Raw genomic sequence first — 24742 nt, 5'->3', positions numbered from 1 at the left:
GGGAATGAAAAGCGAGAAAAAGTTTTAATTTTGGCCGTGGAAGGGTTTTCATTTTCTATGATGGAGAGAGCAGTTTCAGTACTGAGTGCCATGGAAGGGGTTAATGCTGGACTTGGCTGGGTGTCAGTTAAACTTTTTTTCTGGCTCTGCTCCAGGTTTCCCCTTGAAGGGATTTCCCTCCGCCTCTGCAACAAGACACTTTATAAAGAGCCGACTTTCTATTTCATTTCTTACCAAACCTCACTGGCTTTAAGAGCTCAAGACTCTTCCCAGGCACCTTCAGGAGGGACAGAAAGAAGCATTTTGGAATCAATTTCTCATAAGAGCAGCAACTTAAAATGCTTAGGAAGATGTTTGTGATCTTTGGAATCTCAGATATACTTTGGATGGTGTTTGCAGTTTGTAAGTTCTTCTCCTTGATTTGTTCCAAATGCTAGCATTCCATTTTAGCCCTGACTTTGGCTTCAGTCACTTTTGTTATGATAGTAAAGAAAGGCAGAAGGATTTTTAAAAAGTGGGGAAACTTAACCTAACTTTTAATATACTATTGACTATTGCTATTAATTTATACCATTATATTGTCATAGTTAGAGCAGCAAAGTTCATATTTTTTGGATTTTTGCAATGTTGAATGAGTAATTGGATTCTATCTCTAGGAAGGTCTGTCTTTTCAACTTCCTGTACTTGATAATGAGATCAAACTTGGCTAGTGAAAAAACAACTGATAAATGGGCATCAAGATCAGAAGTGAAAGTTCTCCTAAGTGAAGATAATTTCAATGCCTTCCTTTGGCAGGGACTCCAGTGCTGCCTTGCATTACTTAGAAGCAGTTTAGGAAAGAGATCAGCCAGATCTGGGTATTATACTAGAACAGAGAAGAAAGAGCAGAATACTAAACAAGCCAGTGGTAAGCTTGTTTTTCTCTTTTTGCCTTCACAGCTCAAGCTTTCAAAGTTGACATGTTCCCAAATGAATACAAAATTTTTGCTCAGATTGGTGACTCTGTTTCACTGACTTGTAGTGCAACAGGCTGTGAGTCTCCATCATTTTCTTGGAGAACTCAGATAGACAGTCCACTGAATGGAAAGGTGAAAAATGAGGGGGCCACATCCATGCTGATCATGGATCCTGTTAGTTTCGGGAATGAACACCAGTACCTGTGCACAGTGACTTGCAAGGATATGAAACGGGAGAAAGCAATCCGAGTGGAGATCTACTGTGAGTACTTTAGACAATATTTGATTTTCTCTTTATTTTGCTTTAAAATAAGTTTTTTAAAAGAATCAGTTCAGTTCAGTCACTCAGTCATGTCCAACTCTTTGCGACTACATGGTTTGCTGCATGCCAGGCGTCCCTGTTCATCACCAACTTGCTCAAACTCATCTTCATTGAGTCAGTGATAAAATTATAGCTTTTTTAATGACTAAAAGGATAGTTTTAAGAGAAAAAAGTTAAAAAGGATATTCGTGTCCAGATTCTTGGTTAGGGGAAATACTCCAAAAAGAAATCTAGAAGACAGCTGAATCTACCACCAGGCTAGAGACCCAAATCTTGGCTTCTGCTTCCAACTCTATCATGAATATGGTGACCATGTGTAAGGGGTAAGATTCAGCTTCTCTAAGCCTCAGTTTTCTTAGCCATAAAGTGACATTCTCTAAGGTTCTTTTATTTATTTATTTATTCTTAATTCTTTTTAGTTGGATTCTTACATGTTTACTTGTCCATGTGTCCACATAATCTATGAATTCCATACTTAAGGGATTTTCTATTTATTTATTCTAAAGCAGTTTGGTACTTAAAATTAAAGATTAAGTGGGAGATCTATAATTAATAATGGGCTTTGGTACAAAACCTTCCCCCTTAGAGAGAAGAAAAATATCTGCAAACTTTCTCATTTGACTTCAGCAGAGATAAATTTAGGAGGTTTGATTTCTGTTTTTGTTTGGTGCCATTAAGTCTTAATGCTCAATAGCTCAAACTCAAGGATATTTGGAAAATGAACTTGATTTGCCTAGTGAATGTGAATAAATAGCCTTTGTTTACTAGCCTACCAAAATGTATTTCAATCCATTCTCAAACTAGTAAAGAAAGGTAGAAAAAAGAGTAAAAAAATAACCTGAAATACATCACTTGCATTCTGGTTACTGCTCCGGCCAGAAAACTGGAATTCTTGATAGTCATCTCTTTAGGAAACCATCATTTGATTATCTTTTCTAATTATGTTGCTTTTCTTTTGCTATAGTGAAGCTCAACTTGATCTAATAACCTTAACTGATTCTTCAATAATCCCATATGTTGCTAATGCTTCTCAAGAAACTGTGCTTGGCTGACTGTTTTCAATTATGCTGGTTGTACATGCAGAGTTTATGTCTGTACAGGCTTCTGAGCTCCTTGAAAGGCCCCCTTATGTAAATACAGGGGAAAGCAGCCAGTTCTTATATCACCTGACAGCAAACCATATGGATTATAGGTACATATCTTTCAGAATACAAGGGACAGAATTCTGGGTGGAAAAATGAAAAGTACTGTTTCTTCATACAGCAAATATTTGCCAGTTCCTTTGCCTCTCCTTGCAGGAACCATATAGTTGAAGATTTAAATAGAGAACAGAAGTTTCTTCTGGGTTTAATTATCTTGCCTGAAGTTTTTCTTTTTTTCCCAAAAACGTCTGTCTTTCATTATGTTTAACAGTCCTGTCTCCATTGCACATTCGATTGTAAAATTATTTGGAGTTTGGACCTTTGTATTCTTCTTATTTCACAGTCTTGAATCAAGCCAATGTGTTACCATCATGGTGGTTTGCAATAGAAATCAGCCTTGCAAAGAAAGCAATGGCTCACTGAACTAGTGTGTTCCTTGACACTAAAAATTTCAAGTGGAATAGTAGTTAGATGTTGAGTTAGATATTTTGGGAGGCAAATCTTCCTTCCATAACTTAAAGATCACACAGGCGTACCTTTCTGGTGGATGAATGTCTTTCCGAGACACCATTTTCAGAAGCTAATTATTTAGAGTTGTTCTTTTCATTTCTTAGCCTGTCTATCCCAATAGTTATTCTTTGCCATGACATTCTAAGCCTCAGGTTCCTTATCTATAAAATGAAGTATATCTGCCCTCACTAAAATAAAAGATTGTGATATAACACGATGAAAGTCCCAGTAGCAATACAGAATAATAAAAATCTTGAGGTTAAATCCCAGCTTCACCATTACTAGCTGTGTGACCTTAGGAAAGAGATGCAAATATGCCGAGTCTATGGTTTCATATCTCTGAAATGTGGTATCTATTCCTTAGGGTTGTTGTGAGTATAGAATAAAGTCATCAGTGTTAAATGAATAGCACAGAGATGGGCAAGTGTCAGTACTCAATAAGCGTAAGTTTCTTCTCTCTCCTTTCACTCTGGCAACATGCAACCCTTTGTACATGCAGGGTCAGAGCTGAAGAACTCTCTCACAGATTGTTCCGATTTGGAATGCACCCCAAACCGTGAAAGACTATTTACACAATTCATTCTGCTGCATTAAGATTGTATTCACAAAAATATTAGACTCAGATTACGTTGATTTAAATCAGTAAGGGACTTTACACAATACGAACAAAAAATCCACATGCATGTACTCGTTCGACCTTTGCAGCTTTCTCTAAGGATCCAGAGATTCATCTGAGTAGCCCCCCAGAGGTCGGGAAGCCAGTCACAGTCACGTGTTTGGTGCCTGATGTTTACCCATTCGAAAGGCTGGAGATAGAGTTGTTGAAAGGCAACCGTTCCATGAAAATACAGGAATTTCTGGAGCCTTCAGAAAAAAAGGCCCAGGAAACAAAGAGCTTGGAAGTGACCTTCTCGCCTACTGATGAGGATATTGGGAAAGCTCTTGTTTGTCAAGCTACATTACACATTTATGATGATGATTCTCCACCCAAAGAAAGGAAAACTACAAAAGAACTGGAAGTCTACAGTAAGTACTTGTGTCTGTCTATGGGAATATACTCTTGGATGTATACAGCAATAAACCAAGCAGCTACAGTCAAGGAGAAACATGTTTATAGTTTTTATATCATTTTGATTCACTGAGAGCATAATTCTTGTCAACTACATAATTCAAAAAAAAGCACACCCAATTAGATTGAGAAAAGTTGAGCTTAAGTTCTGTCTCCATTAACCATGAATTAGAGTCACTTAATTTCTCAATCTATCCAAGGGGAATAATGATAATACCACCTGATTGGGAAGCTTCCCTGGTGACTTTCCCTGGTAAAGAATCTGCCTGCAATGTAGGAGACCAGGGTTCTATCTCTGGATTGGGAAGATCCCATGGAGAAGGGAATGGCAATCCCCTTCAGTACTCTTGCTTATTAAATCCCATTGACTGAGGAGCCCCGAGGCTATAGCCCATGGGGTTACAAGAGTCAGACTCTACTTGGTGACTCAATCACCACCACCTGATTGGGTGGTGGGAAATAATAGGCTCAAGTGATAAAATTTTTAAAATTATGTTTTGTAAACTCTTACATCATGCCTTGAGATATCAAAGTATAGAATTTTTATAAGCAGTTTTTAGTCTGTGTGTGAGTGTATATGTGTGTGCATACCTGGACACATGTGCATGGGGTGGGAGAGAGGAGATGAGATTTGATTGTCTCCATTCTCTTGGAGATGGCTAGGGGATTTGAGGCTGTCTTATAATCCCAAAGTTGTGTAGGAGTACTCACTGTGCTCTGTTCTAGACTAAAATGCCCTGGTCTTCTCTAGACACCATATCTGAAAAGAGCATTGCCTTCTACAACATGTTTAGCTGAGACAGAATGAGATGGAATGGATTTTATCAATGTTTTGAGAAGAATAGTCAGAAATAGGAGATATTTTTCCTAGGAACATAAAACTTGGAAATGAAAGCTATAATTAAGTATGTGAATGGCTGTCATGTAGAAGTGAAATTTGGATTATTCTTTAGCAATAGAGGACTGAAATATGACCAGTGTATGGAAGTTAGTTACAAAGAGAAAGATTTCAGCTCAATAGAGGGAAAATGTTCTAATAATCAGAGCTGTTATAGAAGTTAGTTACAAAGAGAAAGATTTCAGCTCAATAGAGGGAAAATGTTCTAATAATCAGAGCTGTCCAAAAATAAAATGGACAATATTTACTATAAGGCAGTGGACTGCCTTGTGCACTGGAAGTATTGAAGCTGACTTGCATGAAAATTTGCCAAGGAAGCTGAGCTGGAATTTATACCTTACCTGGGAGATTGAATCACATAATTCTAAGGGTTTTTCTTAATTTCTGAGTATCTATGGCCATCTGAAAACACCAAACATCTAAAAAAGTAACTCCATCAAATCAGTCAGAAACTGGATTGACTAATTTTCATGACTCAGCAATTCTTGATACTAGTTTGGCAGAGTAAGTCTGAAAGATTGAGAAAGCTGTAAATACAGTCCATGAGAGTATTTACAGTAGCCCTGTGGGACCATTATGATGCTTAGCAATGACTAATACTGTGTTCTGCCTTCTCAGTCTCACCCAAAGACACAGCTATATCCGTGAATCCCTCCAAAAGGCTGCAGGAAGGCGACTCTGTGACGATGACGTGTACCAGTGCAGGTCTACCAGCTCCACGGATTCTCTGGAGCAAGAAATTAGACAGTGGGAATCTACAGCTCCTTTCTGAGAATGCAACTCTCACTTTAATTTCTATGAGGGCAGAAGATTCTGGGATTTATGTGTGTGAAGGAGATAACCCTGTTGGGAAAGACAGAAAAGAGGTGAAATTAATTGTTCAAGGTAAGCAAAATGTGAAAAAGTTGCTGTCATTGAGATTTAAGCAATAGTGAAATAGCTTCAATGTCAAAATTACTTCATTAAGTTTTATTGATGATCCATCTGACTGTTATGTACTTTAGCACAATTATATACTCACTTTACTCTTGCTTCTTGGAAATCTTTCCTGCCAGAACTTCCATGGCTCTGATGTTTTGGTTCTTTTCCATTGCTCATCATTCTTTCATCTGGAGAAGGCAAAAAATGGCACCCCACTCCAGTACTCTTGCCTGGAAACTCCCATGGGCGGAAGAGCCTGGTGGGCTGCAGCCCATGGGGTCGCTAACAGTCAGACACGACTGAGCAACTTCACTTTCATTTTTCACTTTCATGCATTGGAGAAGGCAATGGTAACCCACTCCAGTGTTCTTGCCTGGAGAATCCCAGGGATGGGGGAGCCTGGTGGGCTGCCGACTATGAGGTTGCATAGAGTCGGGCATAACTGAAGCGACTTAGCAGCAGCAGCAACAGCATTCTTTCATTGTCTTATCCCTTGAATTTTCCTCTTCTTTCTGCCCCTTGGGGGCTTCCCTGGTGACTCAGATGGTAAAGAATTTGCCTGCAGTGCAGGAGACCTGAGTTTGATCCCTGGATCAGGAAAATCCCCTGAAAAAGAGGATGGCTACCCACTCCAGTATTCTTGCCTGGAGAATTCCATGAACAGAGGAGCCTGGTGGCTATAGTCCATGGGGTTGCAAAGAGTCAGACACGACGAACACTCACTTTTTTCTGTCTCAGAGTTGCTTTTCCAGGAGCCATGAGTTTACCCAGTAACACAGGCAGCAACTGTAAAGAACAGTCTGAGACTGTTCACAGGCAGGAAGTAGATCTTTAAATTCTCCATTCTCACACTAGTATATAAGGAATTCAGAAACAGTGCTTATTGTTCTGAATGAAATTTCTCTTCAAAAATCTGATAGCACATCAGTTTGTTATGGTAATTTGAGGAAAGCATTCTTTGGAAAATACCATAATGGCCCTGTTAGACCAATCAAACTGAAAAAAATCTTCTGGCATGGATGAGAACCCTTCAAAATGCCTTTGGATCATATATATGCTGAGCTTTCTTTCTTCTGCGTCCAGCCGGCTATTCATAAGGGCGAGTTTTCCGCGGAGTCTCATCTGTGACTTTCAGAGGTGCTCAAGGATTCCCACTTTCGCCAGGGAAATAGAGTCGAGATTCGAAATTCCTTTTCTGCTGGGACAGTAGTCATCCCAAAGTAGCCAAGGAGCCCCATGGGGATAGCATTGGCAGCCAAAGAGATTTTCTAGGTATTTGAGATTTAGGAGTTTGACCTGGCATCTCAGTTTTCAGTCCCAGTTTTCAGTTTTTACATTGTGTTAAACAAATTTAAGAGGTGGCTTGCGTAACACTTTAATGCTTAGATTTTGACTTGTTTTCAGTGTGATTCTGTGTGACTTTCAATGATACAACTTTATTCTGTTGATATAGAAGCTCCAAGTACTGGTCCATTATGGGTACTGCTTCTAATCAGAAGGCATATTCATATACGTTTTTTTCAGTACTTTTCTTAGATTTTATTTCCACATGAGGATATTTTGATTTAGTTGTTCAAGTTAAAAGCTGGGATCTTAAATCACTTGGCTCCAAGTCCTAATTTTGCTACTTGCAAGCCGGGTGAAATTACCATTTTTCCTCAAGAAAAAAGGGGAGGAGGAGGGAGAGGAGGAAAGGAAGGAAAATAAGGAAAAGTAAAAGGAGAAAATGAGAGTCAAGGAGAAGTAATGATATCAGATCATGAAGTTGTGTGGATTAAATGAGATAATATTAATATACGTAGAGTGGTTTAAATAGTGCTTGATACACTGGAACCTCATATTTTTGAGCTGTTGTTCCATAGTTATAGGAATTTGATAAATACATGTGAGTGGAGAATGAACTTTTGTTGGGAAAATATGCCAATCTCCATCTACAAATTTTTATCCTTATTCAATCTGTTTAATGAATGAATCACAGTGTCTTGTGGGTTTGTTCTTGAAAGATGTGATTCCCTTCCTGATAGTCTCAAAGTGGAAAGGAGTAAAATATTCTCGGCACAGATATTAACTAAAAAGAGGCCAGAAAAAATACAGTGTATTAAACTTTGGTGAAAGAAGAAAATTTATTTTATTTTTTCTTGTTCTTTTCTCCCCACCAGAGAAAAACTTTACTGTTGAGATCTCTCCTGGACCCCAGATTGCTGCTCAGATTGGCCACTCAGTCGTGTTGACCTGTGATGTCAGGGACTGCGAGTCCCCATCTTTCTCTTGGAGAACCCAGATAGACAGCCCTCTGAACGGGAAGGTGAGGAGCGAGGGCTCCAAGTCCACGTTGACCCTGAGCCCTGTGAGTGTCGAGAACGAACATTTCTACCTGTGCACTGTGATGTGCGGGCAAAAGAAACTGGAAAAGAGAATCCAGGTGAAGCCCTACTGTAAGTGGTTTTCAGAATTGTTTACTGTTTTGTTGTTGTTGTTCCCAGTTCCACTGGAAGAAGCAGAATGGAAATCTGTGATCCACAACAAGATCTTTGTGTTTAGGAAGGGAATTTAGCATTGGGAATGGTTCCTAAATCTCCAAACCAGAGTTTTTGATGCAAATTAATTGCCCTAAATCTTAAGTATAGATTATGTATGAACCAAGTATCCCCAATCCTTAGTTTGTGTCACGTCGATACTCTCTCATCATGGACCTGAACAAACTTCATACTCCCTGCTTTCCACCCTGCTCTGGGTGTATATAGTGTATACGGAGATGGTTGTGTGTAAAGAGTAGTGTCAGTGCCCATTCAGATCATGGAGTGGGATGATTGTTGCTCAGTTATTCAAATTGGGGGTGAGGCCCGAACCTCCAGTTTTGAAGGCACATTTGAAAGCCATTTGGCAGGATGGAGACATGAGGCAATGATGAGCAGGAGCAAACCTGGGAGTTAGAATGATCCCTGGGGATGTTCAGCACAGCAGCTCAGGCGAAAAGAAGCACCAGGAGACTGCACTAGATTTGAGTATTGACTTATACCACATGCATATACTACACTTCTTCTTGTTATTTCTGTCACCTTAACAAAATTCCTGAATAGTTTCAATCTCTGTGTTTTGCCATTGTTGGAGTTACTTCGTTTGTAATGAATGAGGGACAAGATATGCAAAGTGATCAGAAAGTTCCCTGGTGATTCAGACGGTAAAGAATCCGCCTGCAATGCAGGAGATGCGAGTTCGATCCCTGAGTCAGGAAGATCCTCTGGAGGAGGCAATGGTAAACCACTCCAGTATTCTTGCCTGGAGAATGCCATGGACAGAGGAGCCTGGGGGCCTACAGAGTCCACGGGGCTGCATAGAGTCAGACACGACGCATGATTAAGCACAGCACACAGCACCTACATCCTGCCTTGCTTTTATTCAGCAGAATCCAAGAGAACAATTGCGGACATGTTCCTCCAGAAATCCTGCCCAAACTTGTGCTACCCCTCAGGATTCTCTTCAAAATGAGTTAGAGCATGTCCAGAAAGATACCTGAATCTCTCCAAAGAAGCAGTATGATTGCTTTACCATGTTACCAAGAGTCCAGGAGCTGCTGATACAGGCACATTCCCAACAGCAATGAGAACCAGCAGGGAAGCCTTATGGTTATGTGTAAACATTAGAGAACCTGTCACTTTGATGACATTTTGCTTAAGGAGAAAGAAAGAATTCAGCTTTGCTCTTGCTCTTCATAACCATTCTAATCTCACTTTTATTGATCTGTATCAGATGTATTATAACCATTATGTAGAATCTAAATCTCTTATATTTTTTTCTGAACTACAAGTAAGAGCCAAGGAACACTTAAAACTATCTGCCTAAATTTGGCTGTTGGAAATAAAAATGTCTAAACTGCACGGCTCTGTGAACCCAAGCCTGGGCTCTAGATAATAGGAATTCTGATCTCAGCTGGGTGACTTACTAGATGTGACATTAAATGGCAGACTCAGCCTTTGTAAGTTTATGTCTCCCTAGCTATCAAATACATTCTTTGTACGTTTTTCTGGCTTTAAAATAAATTAACACCCATTAGATTAGGCTGCTCTGAAGACAGAGATAATGAATATTAAGGGACTGCTGCTGCTGCTAAGTCACTTCAGTCATGTTTGACTCTGTGCGACCCCATAGAAGGCAGCCCATCAGGCTCCCCAGTCCCTGGGATTCTCCAGGCAAGAACACTGGAGTGGGTTGCCATTGCCTTCTCTGTATTAAGGAACCAGCACACAGTAAACATCTAATATATCACAAAAAATAATACAATGCTTAGAATATATATTTACTAAGTAAGTTGGTAGAAGCTGATGTGTCCTTTGAAAAGACTAGTCCGTAGCTGTCAGCAAGACTGTATCACTAAGGAGAGAAGAGTAAGAAATATATTTATTTCTTGATGATTTGATGTGCTAGGTATTTTTTGTTTCCAGCATTATTTATATTTGATATCATAAATATTTATATTTAATGTTGTGATGCATCTATTAGTAATCATTTTATCCCAGGTGAATTAAAACCTTCATTTTGAGACCTTTGCATTTAATAAAGATTAGTTTTGTTTTTCTTCTAGTGTCATGTATAAACCTCATATTTTGCTTGATATTTGCAGCCTTCCCTACTGATCCAGAAATTGAAATGAGTGGTCCGTTAGTGAGTGGAAACCCAGTCACTGTAAGCTGCAAGGTTCCTAATGTGTATCCTTTTGACCGGCTGGAGATTGAATTGTTTAAAGGGGAGAGTATTATGATGAAAAAAGTCTTCTCGAAAGATGTAAGTAATAAAGCCCTAGAGACCAAGAGTTTGGAGAAGACCTTCATCCCCACTGCTGAAGATACTGGAAATGTTCTTGTTTGTCTGGCTCGGTTACCAATTGATGAAATGGAATTTGAACTCAAACAAAGGCAGAGTGCACAAACACTCTATGTTAATGGTAAGTACATGTGTGATGTATTCACAATAGATTATGATTTTTTTTATCATGTTTGCCAGGTAATAGTCAACATGAGGTTCATGGTTGAAACCATTGTGAAAAAATAATTGAAAAGAAACTGCAAAATATTGATTGTTTTAAAAATAAAAAACACCCCCAAGCTTAAAGCAACTGTTTATTTGCTTATGATTCTAAGCGGGCACTTTAAGAAGAGGTCAAATGGGTAGTATGTTCATGATGGTATTAGATGAGTTTACATATTCATTCAGTCGGTTAGAAGGTCAGTGGGGGGTGTTGCCAGGTAGCTTCACTCACACATCTGGGCCTTCATTGGGGGTGTCTGGACCTTCCTTTCTCCATGTGGTGTCTCTCAGGGAAGATAGCATAGATTTAGTCACCAGAGTGCAGTGTTTCAAGAGAGTGATAATGAAGGTAGCCTCTTGAGGTCTAGGCTCGGAAGTCCTACAGTGTTACTTCTCCCAGGGTGTATTGGTCAAAGTTAATCACAAGGGGAGCCTAGATTCAAGAGGTAGGAAAATAGAGTCCACCTTTTCATAGGTGGTTTGCATAGTTCATGGTCATGTTTAATGTACCGTAAATGTCAATACACACTATCATTGACCATCCAATCTTTGACAGCAAGAGAGTAAACATCCATGATGCACCCATGTTCTACTCTCTCATTCTGTATTGGGCTTCCCTGCTGGCTCAGTGGTATACAGACAGCGCAGGAGATGCGAGCTGGATCCTAGGGTGGGGAAGATCTCCTGAAGAGGAAATGGCAACCCACTCCAGTATTCTCGCCTGGGAAATCCCACGGACATAGGAGCCTGGCAGGCTACAGTCCATGCGGTCACAAAGAAGCAGACATGACTTAGGGACTAAATAACAGCAATAACAATCATTCTGTATCTGCTATAGTAAATGGGGCAGAAACTTTCTTTGGTAAAGTTACCAAGATAAAAATTATTCTAATCCACTAAACTCAAAGCCAAGTTTTATAACATTAGTAAAACTCTTTGGCAGGATGTAACCAGCCAAGCTAACAATTGTCTTTTACCTTTTCAGTTGCTCCCAGGGATACAACCATCTTGGTCAGTCCCTCCTCCATCCTGGAGGAAGGTAGTTCTGTGAATATGACATGCTCTAGCAATGGCCTTCCAGCTCCCAAAATCTTGTGGAGGAGGCAGCTAAGTAATGGGGATCTACAGCCTATTTCTGAGAATGAAACTCTCACCTTCATGTCTACAAAAATGGAAGATTCTGGTATTTATGTCTGTGAAGGCATTAACCAGGTTGGAATAAGCAGAAAAGAAGTCAAATTAATTATCCAAGGTGAGTTAAAATGATTAAATGAGTTATTAGTGGTAGTCTTATTTTGTTTGTGTTACTGGTTTTGAACAAAGTCCTTCTGGAAATAAGATTTTCTAAAATAAAAAGTATTGAGCCTTTTGAAGAGCTCATGATATTTCCTCTGCATGGAAAGCTCCTGGAAGAGTTATTCCCATGAACCATTCCAAGTCACTTATCCTAAAATTCTTTCAACCTCATGTGGAAGGCTAGCTCTAGGAACTGTGCCAAAAATTCCAGTTATACTTATGAGGCATTGATTATGATGTTGAAAAAAGGATAGGAAGATGTATATAGATATTTTGGAACTACTTAGGGCCCAGGTGGCACTAGTGGTAAAGAACCTGCCTGCCAATGTGGGTTAAATGTAAGAGACATGGCTTTGATCCCTGGGATCAGGAAGATCCCCTGGAGGAGCGCACGGCAACCCACTCCAGGATTCTTGTCTGGAGAATCCCATGGATTCTGAGCCAGGTGAGCTATGCTCCATAGGGTTGCAAAGAGTGGGACATGACTGAAGCGACTTAGCACCTAGCATACAAAATCACCTTATCCAACTGGATTAAATTCCTCATGGTAATCTCATAAAATGACTGCTAGGATTTGCTTAGAAGGCTAAGAAGGCATTTAAATCATTTATAAATTCAGAGATTGAGTAGCACTGATCTTGCCCTCTGGTTCATCAATAAAATGGCATAGAATCACCAGGATGGATTAAGTTAGGAGATCCAGACCCATTCTTTCCAGGATGGAGAGGCAAAACTGAGAACAAAATAATTTCTAGTTGACAGGTTGAAGCTCTAGGCAGTTTTGGGCAAAGTCATGAAGTGGTCAATTTGGATTTCCCTCATATCTTCCCTTTTGAAGTTCAAGATCCTCTTCTTCACTAGGGCTGTCAGTTCCTTTCCTACCCCTTGGTATTATTTCCACTAAGGTGTTAATGACAGTCTTGTTACCATTACAATAATAATTTGTATTTTAAAGGAAAGGAAGAAACTTGGAAGAACAATACACTGCCTTAAAGAAAGCCCTTAGACTGTAGTTTTGGTTGAAGAAAGAGTATCAAGTCTCAAAACAGATAATCTTAATGGGAACCTCACTTACAAAACAGTGATGTGGTACCTCCCCTCCATAGGCTGCATATTAACAGAGATGTTGTATGTCAGGTGCTTAGCTCAGGATAACAACTGATGTTAAGGATTGTAAGAGCCATCTCTGCACAGCTTAATTTTTTGATTTGGAATGGTCTATCTCAAAACTTAGAATCCTGCAAAGGCTTTTATACTTAAAGAAATATCTGCACAACTGTGTGACAAAATAATTTATTTTCCACTTGAAATCTATGACTGTTTTTAAACAGCTATTTGTTGGCTAAGCTGGGTAAGAATTACATTAAGGCAGCAGTTCTCAACCATTTTGGCACCAGGGACTGATTTCGTGGAAGACAATTTTTCCATGGATGGGAGAGGAGGCTGGTTTTGGGGAGACTCAAGTGCAATAGGGTTCATTCTTCTATGAGATCTAATGTCACCACTGATCTGATAGGAGGTGGAACTAAGGTGGTAATTCAAGCAATGGGTTGTTGCTGTTCAGTTGCACAGTTATGTTTGTGCCGCATAGTAGACTCTTTGTAACCCAATGGATTGCAGCAAGCCAGGCTTCCCTGTCCTTGAGATTGCTCAAACTCATGTCCATTGAGTCAGTGATGCCATCCAACCATCTCTTCCTCTGTCCTCCCCTCTCCTTCTGTTTTCAATCTTTCCCAGCATCAGGGTCTTTTCTAATGAGTTGGTTCTTTGCATCAGGAGACCAAAGTATTGGAGCTTCAGCTTCAGCCTCAGTCCTTCCAATGAATATTGAGGATTTGATTTCCTTTAGGATGGATTGGTTGGATCTCCTTGCAGTCCAAGGGACTCTCAAGAGTCTTCTCCAACACTACAGTTCAAAGGCATCATCAATTCTTTGGCACTCAGCTTTCTTTATAGTTTAACTCTCACAACCATACATGACTACTGGAAAACCATAGCTTTGACTATATATATGGATCTTGTTGGGAAAGTAACATCTCTGCTTTTAATATGCTGTCTAGGTTGGTCATAGCTTTTCTTCCAAGGAGTATCTTTTAATTTCATGGCTGCAGTCACCATCTGCAGTGATTTTGGAACCCAAAAAATAAAGCCTGTCACTGTTTCCATTGTTTCCCCATCTATTTGCCATGAAGTGATGGGACCAGATGCCACAATCTTCATTTTTGCATATTGAGTTTTAAGCCAGCTTTTCACTCTCCTCTTTCGCCTTCATCAAGAGGCCCTTTAGTTCCTCTTCACTTCCTACCATAAGAGTGGTGTCATTTGCATATGAGATTATTGATATTTCTCCCGGCAATGTTATTCTAGCTTACGCTTCATCTAGTCTGGCATTTTGCCTGATGTACTGTGCATATAAGTTAAATAAGCAGGGTGAAAATATACAGCCTTGACGGACTCCTTTCCTGATTTGGAACCAGTCTGTTGTTCCATGTCCAGTTCTAACTGTTGTTTCCTGACCTGCATACAGATTTCTCAGAAGGCAGGTCAGGTGGTCTGGTATTCCCATCTCTGTAAGAATTTTCTGTAGTTTTTTGTGATCCACACAGTCAAAGGCTTTAGCATAGTCAAAAAGCAGAAGTAGATGTTTTTCTGGAATTCTCTTTCTTTTTCTATGATCCAGTGGATGTGGGCAGTTGGATCTCTGGTTCCTCTGCCTTTTCTAAATCCAGCTTGAATATCTGGAAGTTCACAGTTCACGTAAGTTGAAGCCTGTCTTGGAGAATCTTGAGCATTACTTTGCTAGCATGTAAAATGAGGGCAATTGGACAACCATTTGAACATTCTTTGGCATTGCCTTTCTTTGGGACTGGAGTGAAAATTGACCTTTTTCCAGTCCTGTGGCCACTGCTGAGTTTTGCAAATTTGCTGGCATATTGTGTGCAGCACTTTAACAGCATCATCTTTTAGAATTTGAAATAGCTCAACTGGAATTCCATCACCTCCACTAGCTTTGTTCATAGTGATGCTTCCTAAGGCCCACTTGACTTTGAACTCTAAGATGTCTGGCGCTAGGTGAGTGATCACATCATTGTGGTTATCAGGGTTTTTGAATAATTCTTCTGTGTATTCTTTTCACCTCACTTCTTGAGCGATGGGTAGGGTCTGTAAATACAGAAGAAGCTTGATAACTATTTGCTCACCTCCTGCTGTGTGACTGGGTTCTCAGCAGGCTGCAGACTGGCACCAGTCCATGGCCTGGTGGTTGGGGACCTTTGTATTAAGGAGCATGAGAGGAACATAAAGTGTCTTCTTTCATTAAACATGATCATTTTACAAGAAGCCAGTAAATGCGTGACTTCTCTAATTGCCTCTATAAATATTTAACGCAAACAGTAAGCACAAGTACCATCTTGACAGCTATTGCTACTGTCGTTAAATTAATATGGAATTTGTTTATATTTCATTCAATTAGTGGTGGTTTAGTTGCTAAGTCGTGGCTGACTCTTGCGATCCCATGAACTGTAGCCCCCCAGTCTCCTCTGTCCTTTCAGTGACGATTGATTGCCATTCAATCAGAGGTATCTTTAAATTCTTTCCACAGTTGCTCCAAAAGATATACAACTTACAGCTTTTCCTTCTGAGAGTGTCAAGGAAGGAGACACTGTCATTATCTCCTGTACGTGTGGAAATGTTCCCCCAACTTTGATAATTCTGAAGAAAAAAGCAGAGACTGGCTACACAGTGCTAAAGTCTACAGGTGGTGCCTATACCATCCACAGGGCTCAGTTAGAGGATGCGGGAGTATACCAGTGTGAATCTAAAAATGAAGTTGGCTCACAGCTAAGAAGCCTAACACTTGATGTTAAAGGTTAGTTTTTTTTTTTTTTTAATTTTTGTTTCTTGTTATTTTTATAACAAGCTTGGTGGGTTGTAAAGAATTTCAAGGGTTAGATGAATGAGTTGGCAAAATGGAACTGAATTCCATGTTGATTATGGCTATTTCTTAGTGTTTCCTAAAATAATGATGTACAGGTGCTCTGTCCTAAGGAGTTTAGCCAGGATGTTGACTTTTTATCATAAGTCAGTGTAGAATTCCCATTTGCTTTTTAAGACGTTGACAATTCAGCATTTGTCTCTGAGGTCTTACATTGCTTATGTGTTTAAATCCAGTTTCAAAACCTTTCCTTGGGGTTTATTAGGAAATGAAGAAGTAGAATTGGTGCATGGAAAACCAAGTTTCTATCCAGGCTCTTTTCCTTCCTACCCGAAGAGAGTGCCACTCTCTGAACACAACGTGACTGCATATTTTCTGGGATTGACTCTTTACAGAGTAATAACTGAGAATGGTAATCTTAATGTTGAACAGCATAATGAGTCTCTAGACTGCAGAACTGCTTCCTTAGATACCCAAGATCCTTGTTCATCCTGCTCTACTCTGATGGAGAAACAGAGGGAGGTGGAAACGGCCTCAGCAGAGGAATTTCAGGGGCCTCTTAATCTAACCCTGCTAATCCTACTGTGAACACACTGTTCGCTCTGTTGATCTTATCAGTGAGAATAGAATCTGTCAGCCGTCACTGCTCAGTCTTCCACTCCTTGAGTGCTAATGAGCCCCCTTTGTGTACTGGAAGCCAAACTTGAAATAAACATGATTATAAACAGATACCAACTCTTAACAGCCTCTGGCACTGAGCTCCCAGATACAGCAACTACTCATCAATGTAAAGAAAATTTACACCTGGGTCAGAAAATGACTTAAAATTTTACTTATCTGGCCAAATCTCTCAAGATTACATGCCTTACCATATGTTTTCTGTCTTCACAGTACCTCCTTGAAACAATAGCGATACATCCATCTGGAAATGTTAAAGAAGGGGAAAACATCACAATTACATGTAAAACTTTTAGTCATCCACATGCAGTGATCATTCTGAAAAGAGTTGATCTGGCCAATGAAGTTACTATGTGTTCAAAGAATGGGACATTTACCTTGTATCATGTCACTCAAAATGACACAGGGATGTATGTAATTAGTGCTTCCAGTGAGGTTGGGGACATTTCTGGACAGACTGAGATCTCCATTATGAGTACATTGAAATTCACCTATTCCTATTTAATCCCTGATGGCTCCAGACCACCTTTAATTAAGCCTGGTTCCAGGAACTTGCAATCCGAACATTTTTATAATTCTTTCTGTAGTTAATGTTTCTCTTTTAAAGACATATCAAAGCTTCTTCTCCACTTTTTAACTCTTTCTCATACATTGTTGTATTTTCTAATTGTTTTATTAAGTTAGTAACTTTATATATTTGCTATTTTTCACTCATTACTTAAATGAACAATTTAAGTATTTTATAGGCACTCAGCTAGAACCCCCAAACTAATTATGGTTTCAAAGAACTAAAAAGAATGGAAACAAAAATTTGTCATTTTCCTGGAAATTTTTATCTAGTCAACCTTTGCATTTAGCTGATATTTTAAACTATTTCTTGTTTGTTTTGTTTTAAAAATACATTTTCTCAAATGTAGTCCAATGATAGAAATGTTGGGAGTCTTTAGGAATTTTAGTGTTGATACAGCTAATAGAAAATCATATTTGAAGGTTGCCCTGGTAACCAACTCGTTGGCAAAATTTTACCATAGATGCTTGAGGGAGAAACCAAAGGGAAAAGATAACATACTATTTATTAAATTGAAAAGAAAACAATAGGAACAAAAATACCATTACTTACCATGTCACCAATATTGATGACTAACTATAATTTTGATAATGAATATCCCATTAAATTAGGACTCATACTCTGACTAGTTCTACTCTAGCAAGGGAAAGTAGAAAAATAAGATAGCTATCATTATATTTGTCATGATACATTTTTAACTTCAATAATTCAAAAATGGGCTTCCCTTCATCTAATGATTCTTTTCTTTTTGGTTGACCTCCAGTTATTAGAAACACGTAGAAGTAAAGTAATGACTTCCAAGGCCAAATCACTCATTTCTTCCAGGACTGAAACAATATATATACCACTTGAAAAAATGAAGTATTTGTGAGGTCATACTGTGCTATCCAAACATAAATGTAAATAGAGATGAATCTCCAGTAAATACCATGATGTCTTATTCAGAAGTTCTTATAAGGTTAAAATATTAAATAATATTGTAACTGTCAGATGATTTTTAGTAGACTAGAAAGTACTAAATTTCAAGTCTTGGAATACTATTACTTTATGTACTCAATTTATAACTAAATGACAAAATGATAGGATGTAGAAAGAAAAAAATTTATTACTATTCAAAAGATATTTATTGGAAAAAAAATATTTATTGGGCACAAGCTACTCCAAGAAGTGAGCCAGTTACTGGCTATACAGTGATGGATCAAAAAGAAACTAGATTCTTTCCTCATGTAATTCACAGTCTGAAGGAGGAAACCAAAATTAATAGATAAGCAAAGAAACATTTAACTATAAGCTGTAATGAGAACTATGGAGGGAAAATGTAGTGGTTATAAAAGTATATTTGGGAAAAAATGTATATTAAATTTCCTAATTTAAGCTGGAGAAAATGCAGGTCAGAGGATGCCTCTATGTTTAAATAACACTTAAGCTAAAACATCAGCTCAGTTCAGTTCACTTCAGTCTCTCAGTCTTGTTCTACTCTTTGCAACCCTATGGACTACAGCACACCAGGCTTCCCCGTCTATCACCAACTCCCGGAGCTTACTCAAACTCATGTCCTTTGAAGTAGTGATGCCATCCAACGATCTCATTCTCTGTCATCCCCTTCTCCTCCAGAATTCAATCTTTCCTAGCATCAGACTTTTCCAGTGCATCAGTTCTTAGCCTCAGGTGGCCAAAGTACTGGAGTTTCAGCTTCAACATCTGTCCTTCCAATGAATATGCAGGACTGATTTCCTTCAGGATTGACCAATTGGATCTCCTTGCAGTCCAAGGGACTCTCAATAGTCTTTTCCAACACCACAGTTCAAAAACATCGATTCTTTGATGCTCAGCTTCCTTTATAGTCCAACTCTCACATCCATACATGACCACTGGGAAAACCATAGCTTTGACTATGTGGACCTTTGTTGGCAAAGTAATGTCTCTGCTTTTTAATATGCTGTCTAGGTTGGTCATAGCTTTTCTTCCAAGGAGCAAGCATCTTTTAATTTAATGGCTGCAATCACCATCTGCAGTGATTTTGGAACCCCCCAAAATAAAATCTGTCACTGTTTCAATTGTTTCCCCATCTATTTGCCTTGAAGTGATGGGACCAGATGCCATGATCTTAGTTTTCTGAATGTTGAGTTTTAAGCCAACTTTTTCACCCTCCTCTTTCGCTTTCATCAAGAGGCTCTTTAGTTCTTCTTTGCTTTCTGCCATAAGGGTCGTCTCATCTGCATATCTGAGGTAATTGATATTTCTCCCAGCAATCTTGATTCCAGCTTGTGCTTCATCCAGCCCAACATTTCACATGATGTATTCTGCATATAAGTTAAATAAGCAGGGTGACAATATACAGCCTTGACGTACTCCTCTCCTGATTTGGAACCAGTCTGTTGTTCCATGTCCAGTTCTAACTGTTGCTTCCTGACCTGCATATAGATTTCTCAAGAGGCAGGTCAGGTGGTCTGGTATTCCCATCTCTTTCGGAATTTTCCATAGTTTATTGTGATCCACACAGTCAAAGGCTTTGGCATAGTCAATAAAGCAGAAGTAGATGTTTTTCTGGAACTCTTGCTTTTTCGATGATTCAGCAGATGTTCACAATTTGATTTCTGTTTCCTATGCCTTTTCTAAATCCAGCTTGAACATCTGTAAGTTCATGGTTCACGTATGTTGAAGCCTGTCTTGAAGAATTTTGAGCATTACTTTGTTAGCGTGTGATGAGTCCAAGTGTGCAGTAGTTTGAGGATTCTTTGGCATTGCCTTTCTTTGGGTTTGGAATGAAAATGGACCTTTTCCAGTCCTGTGGCCACTGCTGAGTTTTCCAAATTTGCTGGCATATTGAGTGTAGCACTTTCACAGCATCATCTCTTAGGATTTGAAATAGCTCAACTGGAAATCCATCACCTCCACTGGCTTTCTTCGTAATGATGCTTCCTAAGGCGAATGATGTCTGGCTCTAGGTGAGTGACCATACTGTCGTGGTTATCTGGGTCATAAAGATCTTTTTTGTGCAGTTTTTCTTTGTATTCTTGTCACTTCTTCTTAATATCTTCTGCTTCTGTTCAGTCCATACCATTTCTGTCCTTTATTGTGCCCATCTTTTCATAAAATGATCCCTTGTTATCTCTAATTTTCTTGAAGAGATCTCTAGTCTTTTCCAATCTGTTGTTTTCCTCTATTTCTTTACACTGATCACTGAGGGAGGCTTTCTTATCTTTCCTTGCAATTCTTTGGAACTCTGCATTCAAATGGATATGTCCGTCCTTTTCTCCTTTGCCTTTCACTCCTCTTCTTTTCTCAGCTATTTGTAAGGCCTCATCAGACAACTATGTTGTCTTTTTGCGTTTCTTTTTCTTGGGGATGGTCTTGATCCCTGCCTCCTGTACGATGTCACGAACCTCTGTCCATAGTTCTTCAGGCACTCTGTCTATCAGATCTAATCCCTTGAATCTGTTTCTCACTTCCACTGTATAGTCACAAGGGATTTGATTTAGGTCATACCTGAATGGTCTAGTGGTTTCCCTACTTTCTGCAATTTAAGTCCGAATTTGGCAATAAGGAGTTCATAACCTAAGCCACGGTCAGCTCCCAGTCTTGTTTTTGCTGACTGTATAGAGCTTCTCCATCTTTGACTGCAGAGAATATAATCAGTATGATTTCAGTGTTGACCATATGGTGATGTCTATGTGTAGAGTCTTCTCTTGTGTTGTTGGAAGAGGGTGTTTGCTAGGACCAGTGCATTCTCTTGGCAAAACTTTATTAACCTTTGTCCTGCTTCATTTTGTACTCCAAGGCCAAATTTGCCTGTTACTCCAGGTGTTTCTCTTGACTTCCTACTTTTGCATTCTAGTCCCCTATAATGAAAAGGACATCTTCTTTGGGTGTTAGTTCTAGAAGGTCCTGTAGGTCTTTATAGAACTGTTCAACTTCAGCTTCTTCAGTGTTACTGATTGGGGCATAGACTTGGATAACTGTGATATTGAATGGTTTGCCTTGGAAACGAACAGAGCTCATTCTGTCGTTTTTGAGATTGCATCCAAGTACGCTTTTTGGACTCTTTTGTTGACTATGAGGGCTACTCCATTTCTTCTAAGGGATTCTTGCCCACACTAGTAGAAATAATGGTCATCTGACTGAAATTCACCCATTCCAGTCCATTTTAGTTCACTGATTCCTAAAATTTCTGTGTTCACCCTTGCCATTTCCTGTTTGACCACTTATAATTTACCTTGATCCATGGACCTAATATTCTATGTTCCTATGTAATATTGTTCTTTACAGCATTGGACTTTACTTCCATCAGCAGTCATATCCACAGCTAGGTGTTGTTTTTGCTTTGGCTCCATCTCTTCATTCCTTCTGGAGTTATTTCTCCACTGATCTCCTGTAGCATATTGGGCACCTACCAACCCGGGGAGTTCATCTTTCAGTGTCCTATCTTTTTGCCTTTTCATACTGTTCATGGGGTTCTCAAGCTAAAATAAAATACTATCCAAAGAAGTTCATATTATCATGAAATGATGTGAATGCTGAAGAGGAATAATGTATAATACGGTGCCCTACTTCAGAGATACAAAATATGAAACTTTCTATATATTTCTAAAAACACCATCGGCAAGAATTCTTTCCCTTACAATCTTACAGGTGATGTTTGACTATAATGGTGGCATACTAGGAGTTACAATACTTTTCTTGGAGAACCGGTTAGTTATTTTAGTTCCTAACGATCAGAGTCCTAGTTCTTTTGTATATATTTATATTTCCCAAAGCAAACACTCTTCTCCAGTTCTTACTCTTTTAAATGAACCCTAAAAATTGTACCCTTCCTTCCATCCTGTTATTGAGCCAGCATCTATTTGAATCCAAATTTGCAGAAGTCAACAACATCTTGAGACTCATCATGACCAGAGCAACTGCTAAATGATTAGTTGATTAATTCAAAGAAATGTGCACGTTGAGTTCTATTGTTTCTTATCACTGCTTTGATTCACTTTTCTTTAGAGAACTAATGGTACTATTAAAATAAAACATGTGACTTTTCTTATTAAACAATTTCTTTTTGTACCAGACATTAATTGCATCCATTTTGTTATTTTCCAGGAAGAGAAAGTAACAAGGACTATTTTTCTCCTGAACTTCTGGTACTTTATTGTGCATTCTTCTTAATAATACCTGCCATTGGAATGATTATTTACTTTGCTAGAAAAGCCAACATGACAGGGTCATACAGTCTTGTAGAAGCATAGAAAGTGTGCTAATGCTTGTGAAGTGTAGCCACTGCGTGAAATGTTCCACCAAAGATGCCGTCAGTCCAGATGCTCAATACTGCTCATCATTCCACGAGCAAAACAGAGACTGGGAGTTCAGGCTTCCTTGAGTGCGGTGAGCGCTGGGAAAGAAATGGCTGCCTATGGCCCTCACTGTGAGCAAGAAGCCAAAGGAAAATTTCTGCTTAAAAACCAGGCACTACCATTGAGATGACTGGAGTCATTTCTTGATGTGTATATACAATAACATGATTTGTATATATGTAAAACTATGCTGTAGCAAGGTTGCTTGGGATATCAGCACACTAGTCACTATATCTAAAATTATTAAAATGTTGCTTGAACTGATTGTTATAACTTAATGCATCTTAATATCAACTGGCAGCTGAACTATGTCATCTTTTTAATATTTTATTTCCTTTAACAAAATTGTATTCCTATAAAGTTCATATTGTATAAAGATGCCAGGGTTTTATATTATTATAGGTAATTGATAGACCAAGAGGGCAATGGGTTGACTTTCAGGTACTAAACACTTCAACCTATGGTATAATGGTTAAGTGGATTTCTCTGGGTGGTACTGACACGGTACGGAGACGTTTTTTGATGTTGTTTGTTCATCAGACTCTTGTGTAATTTTCCCAAGTGGTCTAAAAATGCAACTTCTTTTGATTTTCTTTTTTAAATGTTTAGGGCTTCTTTTTTTTTTTTTTTTTTTTGTATAGTAAAGTCATGATTTCTGGAATTGAAAGAGTTGTGTGTTTATTTATTATAAGTTACCTCCTTTAATTATATTGTAACTCTTTTTGTCAGTTCCAAGACCGAAGTGTTCAAACCCATAGTGATAATAAGCAGATACTTGAAGTGTGGTCCTCGTATTACTTTTATCAAAATCACCATGGGAACTTTACAAATATTTACTTATCTTGGGGCCATCCTAACCTATTGAATTGAAATATCTGTTTTGTAGCCTTGGAATCTGCAATTTTAAAACAAATTTTAAAATATAGTATGCACAGAAAGAGTGAATGCAGATGAACATGGACATGTTAAAGGGCAGCAAGTGGACACCCGTATGTATCAGTAAAGAGAAGAGATAGAGCATAATTGTTCTTCAAATCCTTTTAGATGCCCCTCATTGATTGTAGCTCTGTTACTGAGGATTCAACAATATCTTGGATTGTACATTAACCTTTCCCTTTCTTTGGGGTATAAAATCCCCAAATTTTATACCTATATGCATGCTGACTCACTCAGTCATGTCCAACTCTGTGACCCCATGGATTGTAGCCCACCTACCAGTCTTCTCTGTCCATGGGATTTTCCAGGCAAGAATGCAGGAGTGGGTTGCCATTCTTCCTCCAGGGGATCTTCCTAACCCAGGGATCAAACCTGCGTCTCCTGTGTTTCCTCATTTGCAGGAAGATCCTTTACCTGCTAAGCCATTGAGGAAGCCGTTATACCTATATAGGTAACTCTAAGTAGAACATGCTAAAGCTGAAACTCCAGTACTTTGGCCACCTCATGCGAAGAGTTGACTCATTGGAAAAGACTCTGATGCTGGGAGGGATTGGGGGCAGGAGGAGAAGGGGACGACAGAGGATGAGATGGCTGGATGGCATCACCGACTCGATGGACGTGAATTTGAGTGAATTCTGGGAGCTGGTGATGGATAGGGAGGCCTGGCGTGTTGCAATTCATGGAGTCGCAAAGAGTCAGACATGACTGAGCGACTGAACTGAACTGAAGTAGAACATTGTTTTGTTTGCCAGCTTTTGAATTTTACATGTATGCCTGCTAAGTTGCTTTAGTTGAGTCAGACTCTTTGTCACCCCATGGATTGCAGCCTGCCAGGCTCCTCTGTCCATGGGATTCTTCAGACAAGAATACTGGAGTAGGTTGCCATTTCCTCCTCCAGGGTATCTTTCCAACCCAGGAATCAAACTCCTGTCTCTTGTGTCTCCTGCGTTGGCAGGCAATTTCTTTACCACTAGCACCACCTGGGAAGCCCCTAAATATAATTCAAATGGTATAATTGACACTGACTATTTTTCACTCAAAATTATGTTTTTGTTTAATTAATCCATATTGTTATATTTAGTATGTCTATTTATTATAAGATTTTGCCACAACTTATTTATATAGGATATATGTATATATGTATGTAT

The 24742-nt window shown here is 39.0% G+C and overlaps 1 protein-coding gene across 2 annotated transcripts; it reads left to right on the top strand.

The window, feature by feature from the left end:
• Nucleotides 1–281: 281 nt before the first annotated feature.
• Nucleotides 282–22954, top strand: LOC128044434 (vascular cell adhesion protein 1-like). 2 transcript variants are annotated; one of them, XM_052636636.1, is made up of 9 exons: nt 282–402; nt 940–1218; nt 3636–3956; nt 5516–5782; nt 7978–8253; nt 10440–10760; nt 11829–12095; nt 15741–16007; nt 22408–22954. In XM_052636636.1, exons 1-9 carry the CDS (start codon nt 339–341, stop codon nt 22551–22553), a joined length of 2208 nt encoding a protein of 735 aa, XP_052492596.1. In that variant the 5' UTR covers nt 282–338; the 3' UTR covers nt 22554–22954. The 2 variants fall into 2 exon arrangements, with proteins under 2 accessions (XP_052492596.1, XP_052492597.1); XM_052636637.1 differs by lacking the exon at nt 15741–16007.
• The last annotated feature ends 1788 nt before the right edge of the window (nt 22955–24742 follow it).

Source organism: Budorcas taxicolor, chromosome 3 (assembly GCF_023091745.1).
Source record: "Budorcas taxicolor isolate Tak-1 chromosome 3, Takin1.1, whole genome shotgun sequence".
Classification (NCBI taxonomy): domain Eukaryota; kingdom Metazoa; phylum Chordata; class Mammalia; order Artiodactyla; family Bovidae; genus Budorcas; species Budorcas taxicolor.
The sequence above is the reverse complement of the archived record's forward strand: the minus strand, read 5'-3'. Positions and strand labels throughout refer to the sequence as shown.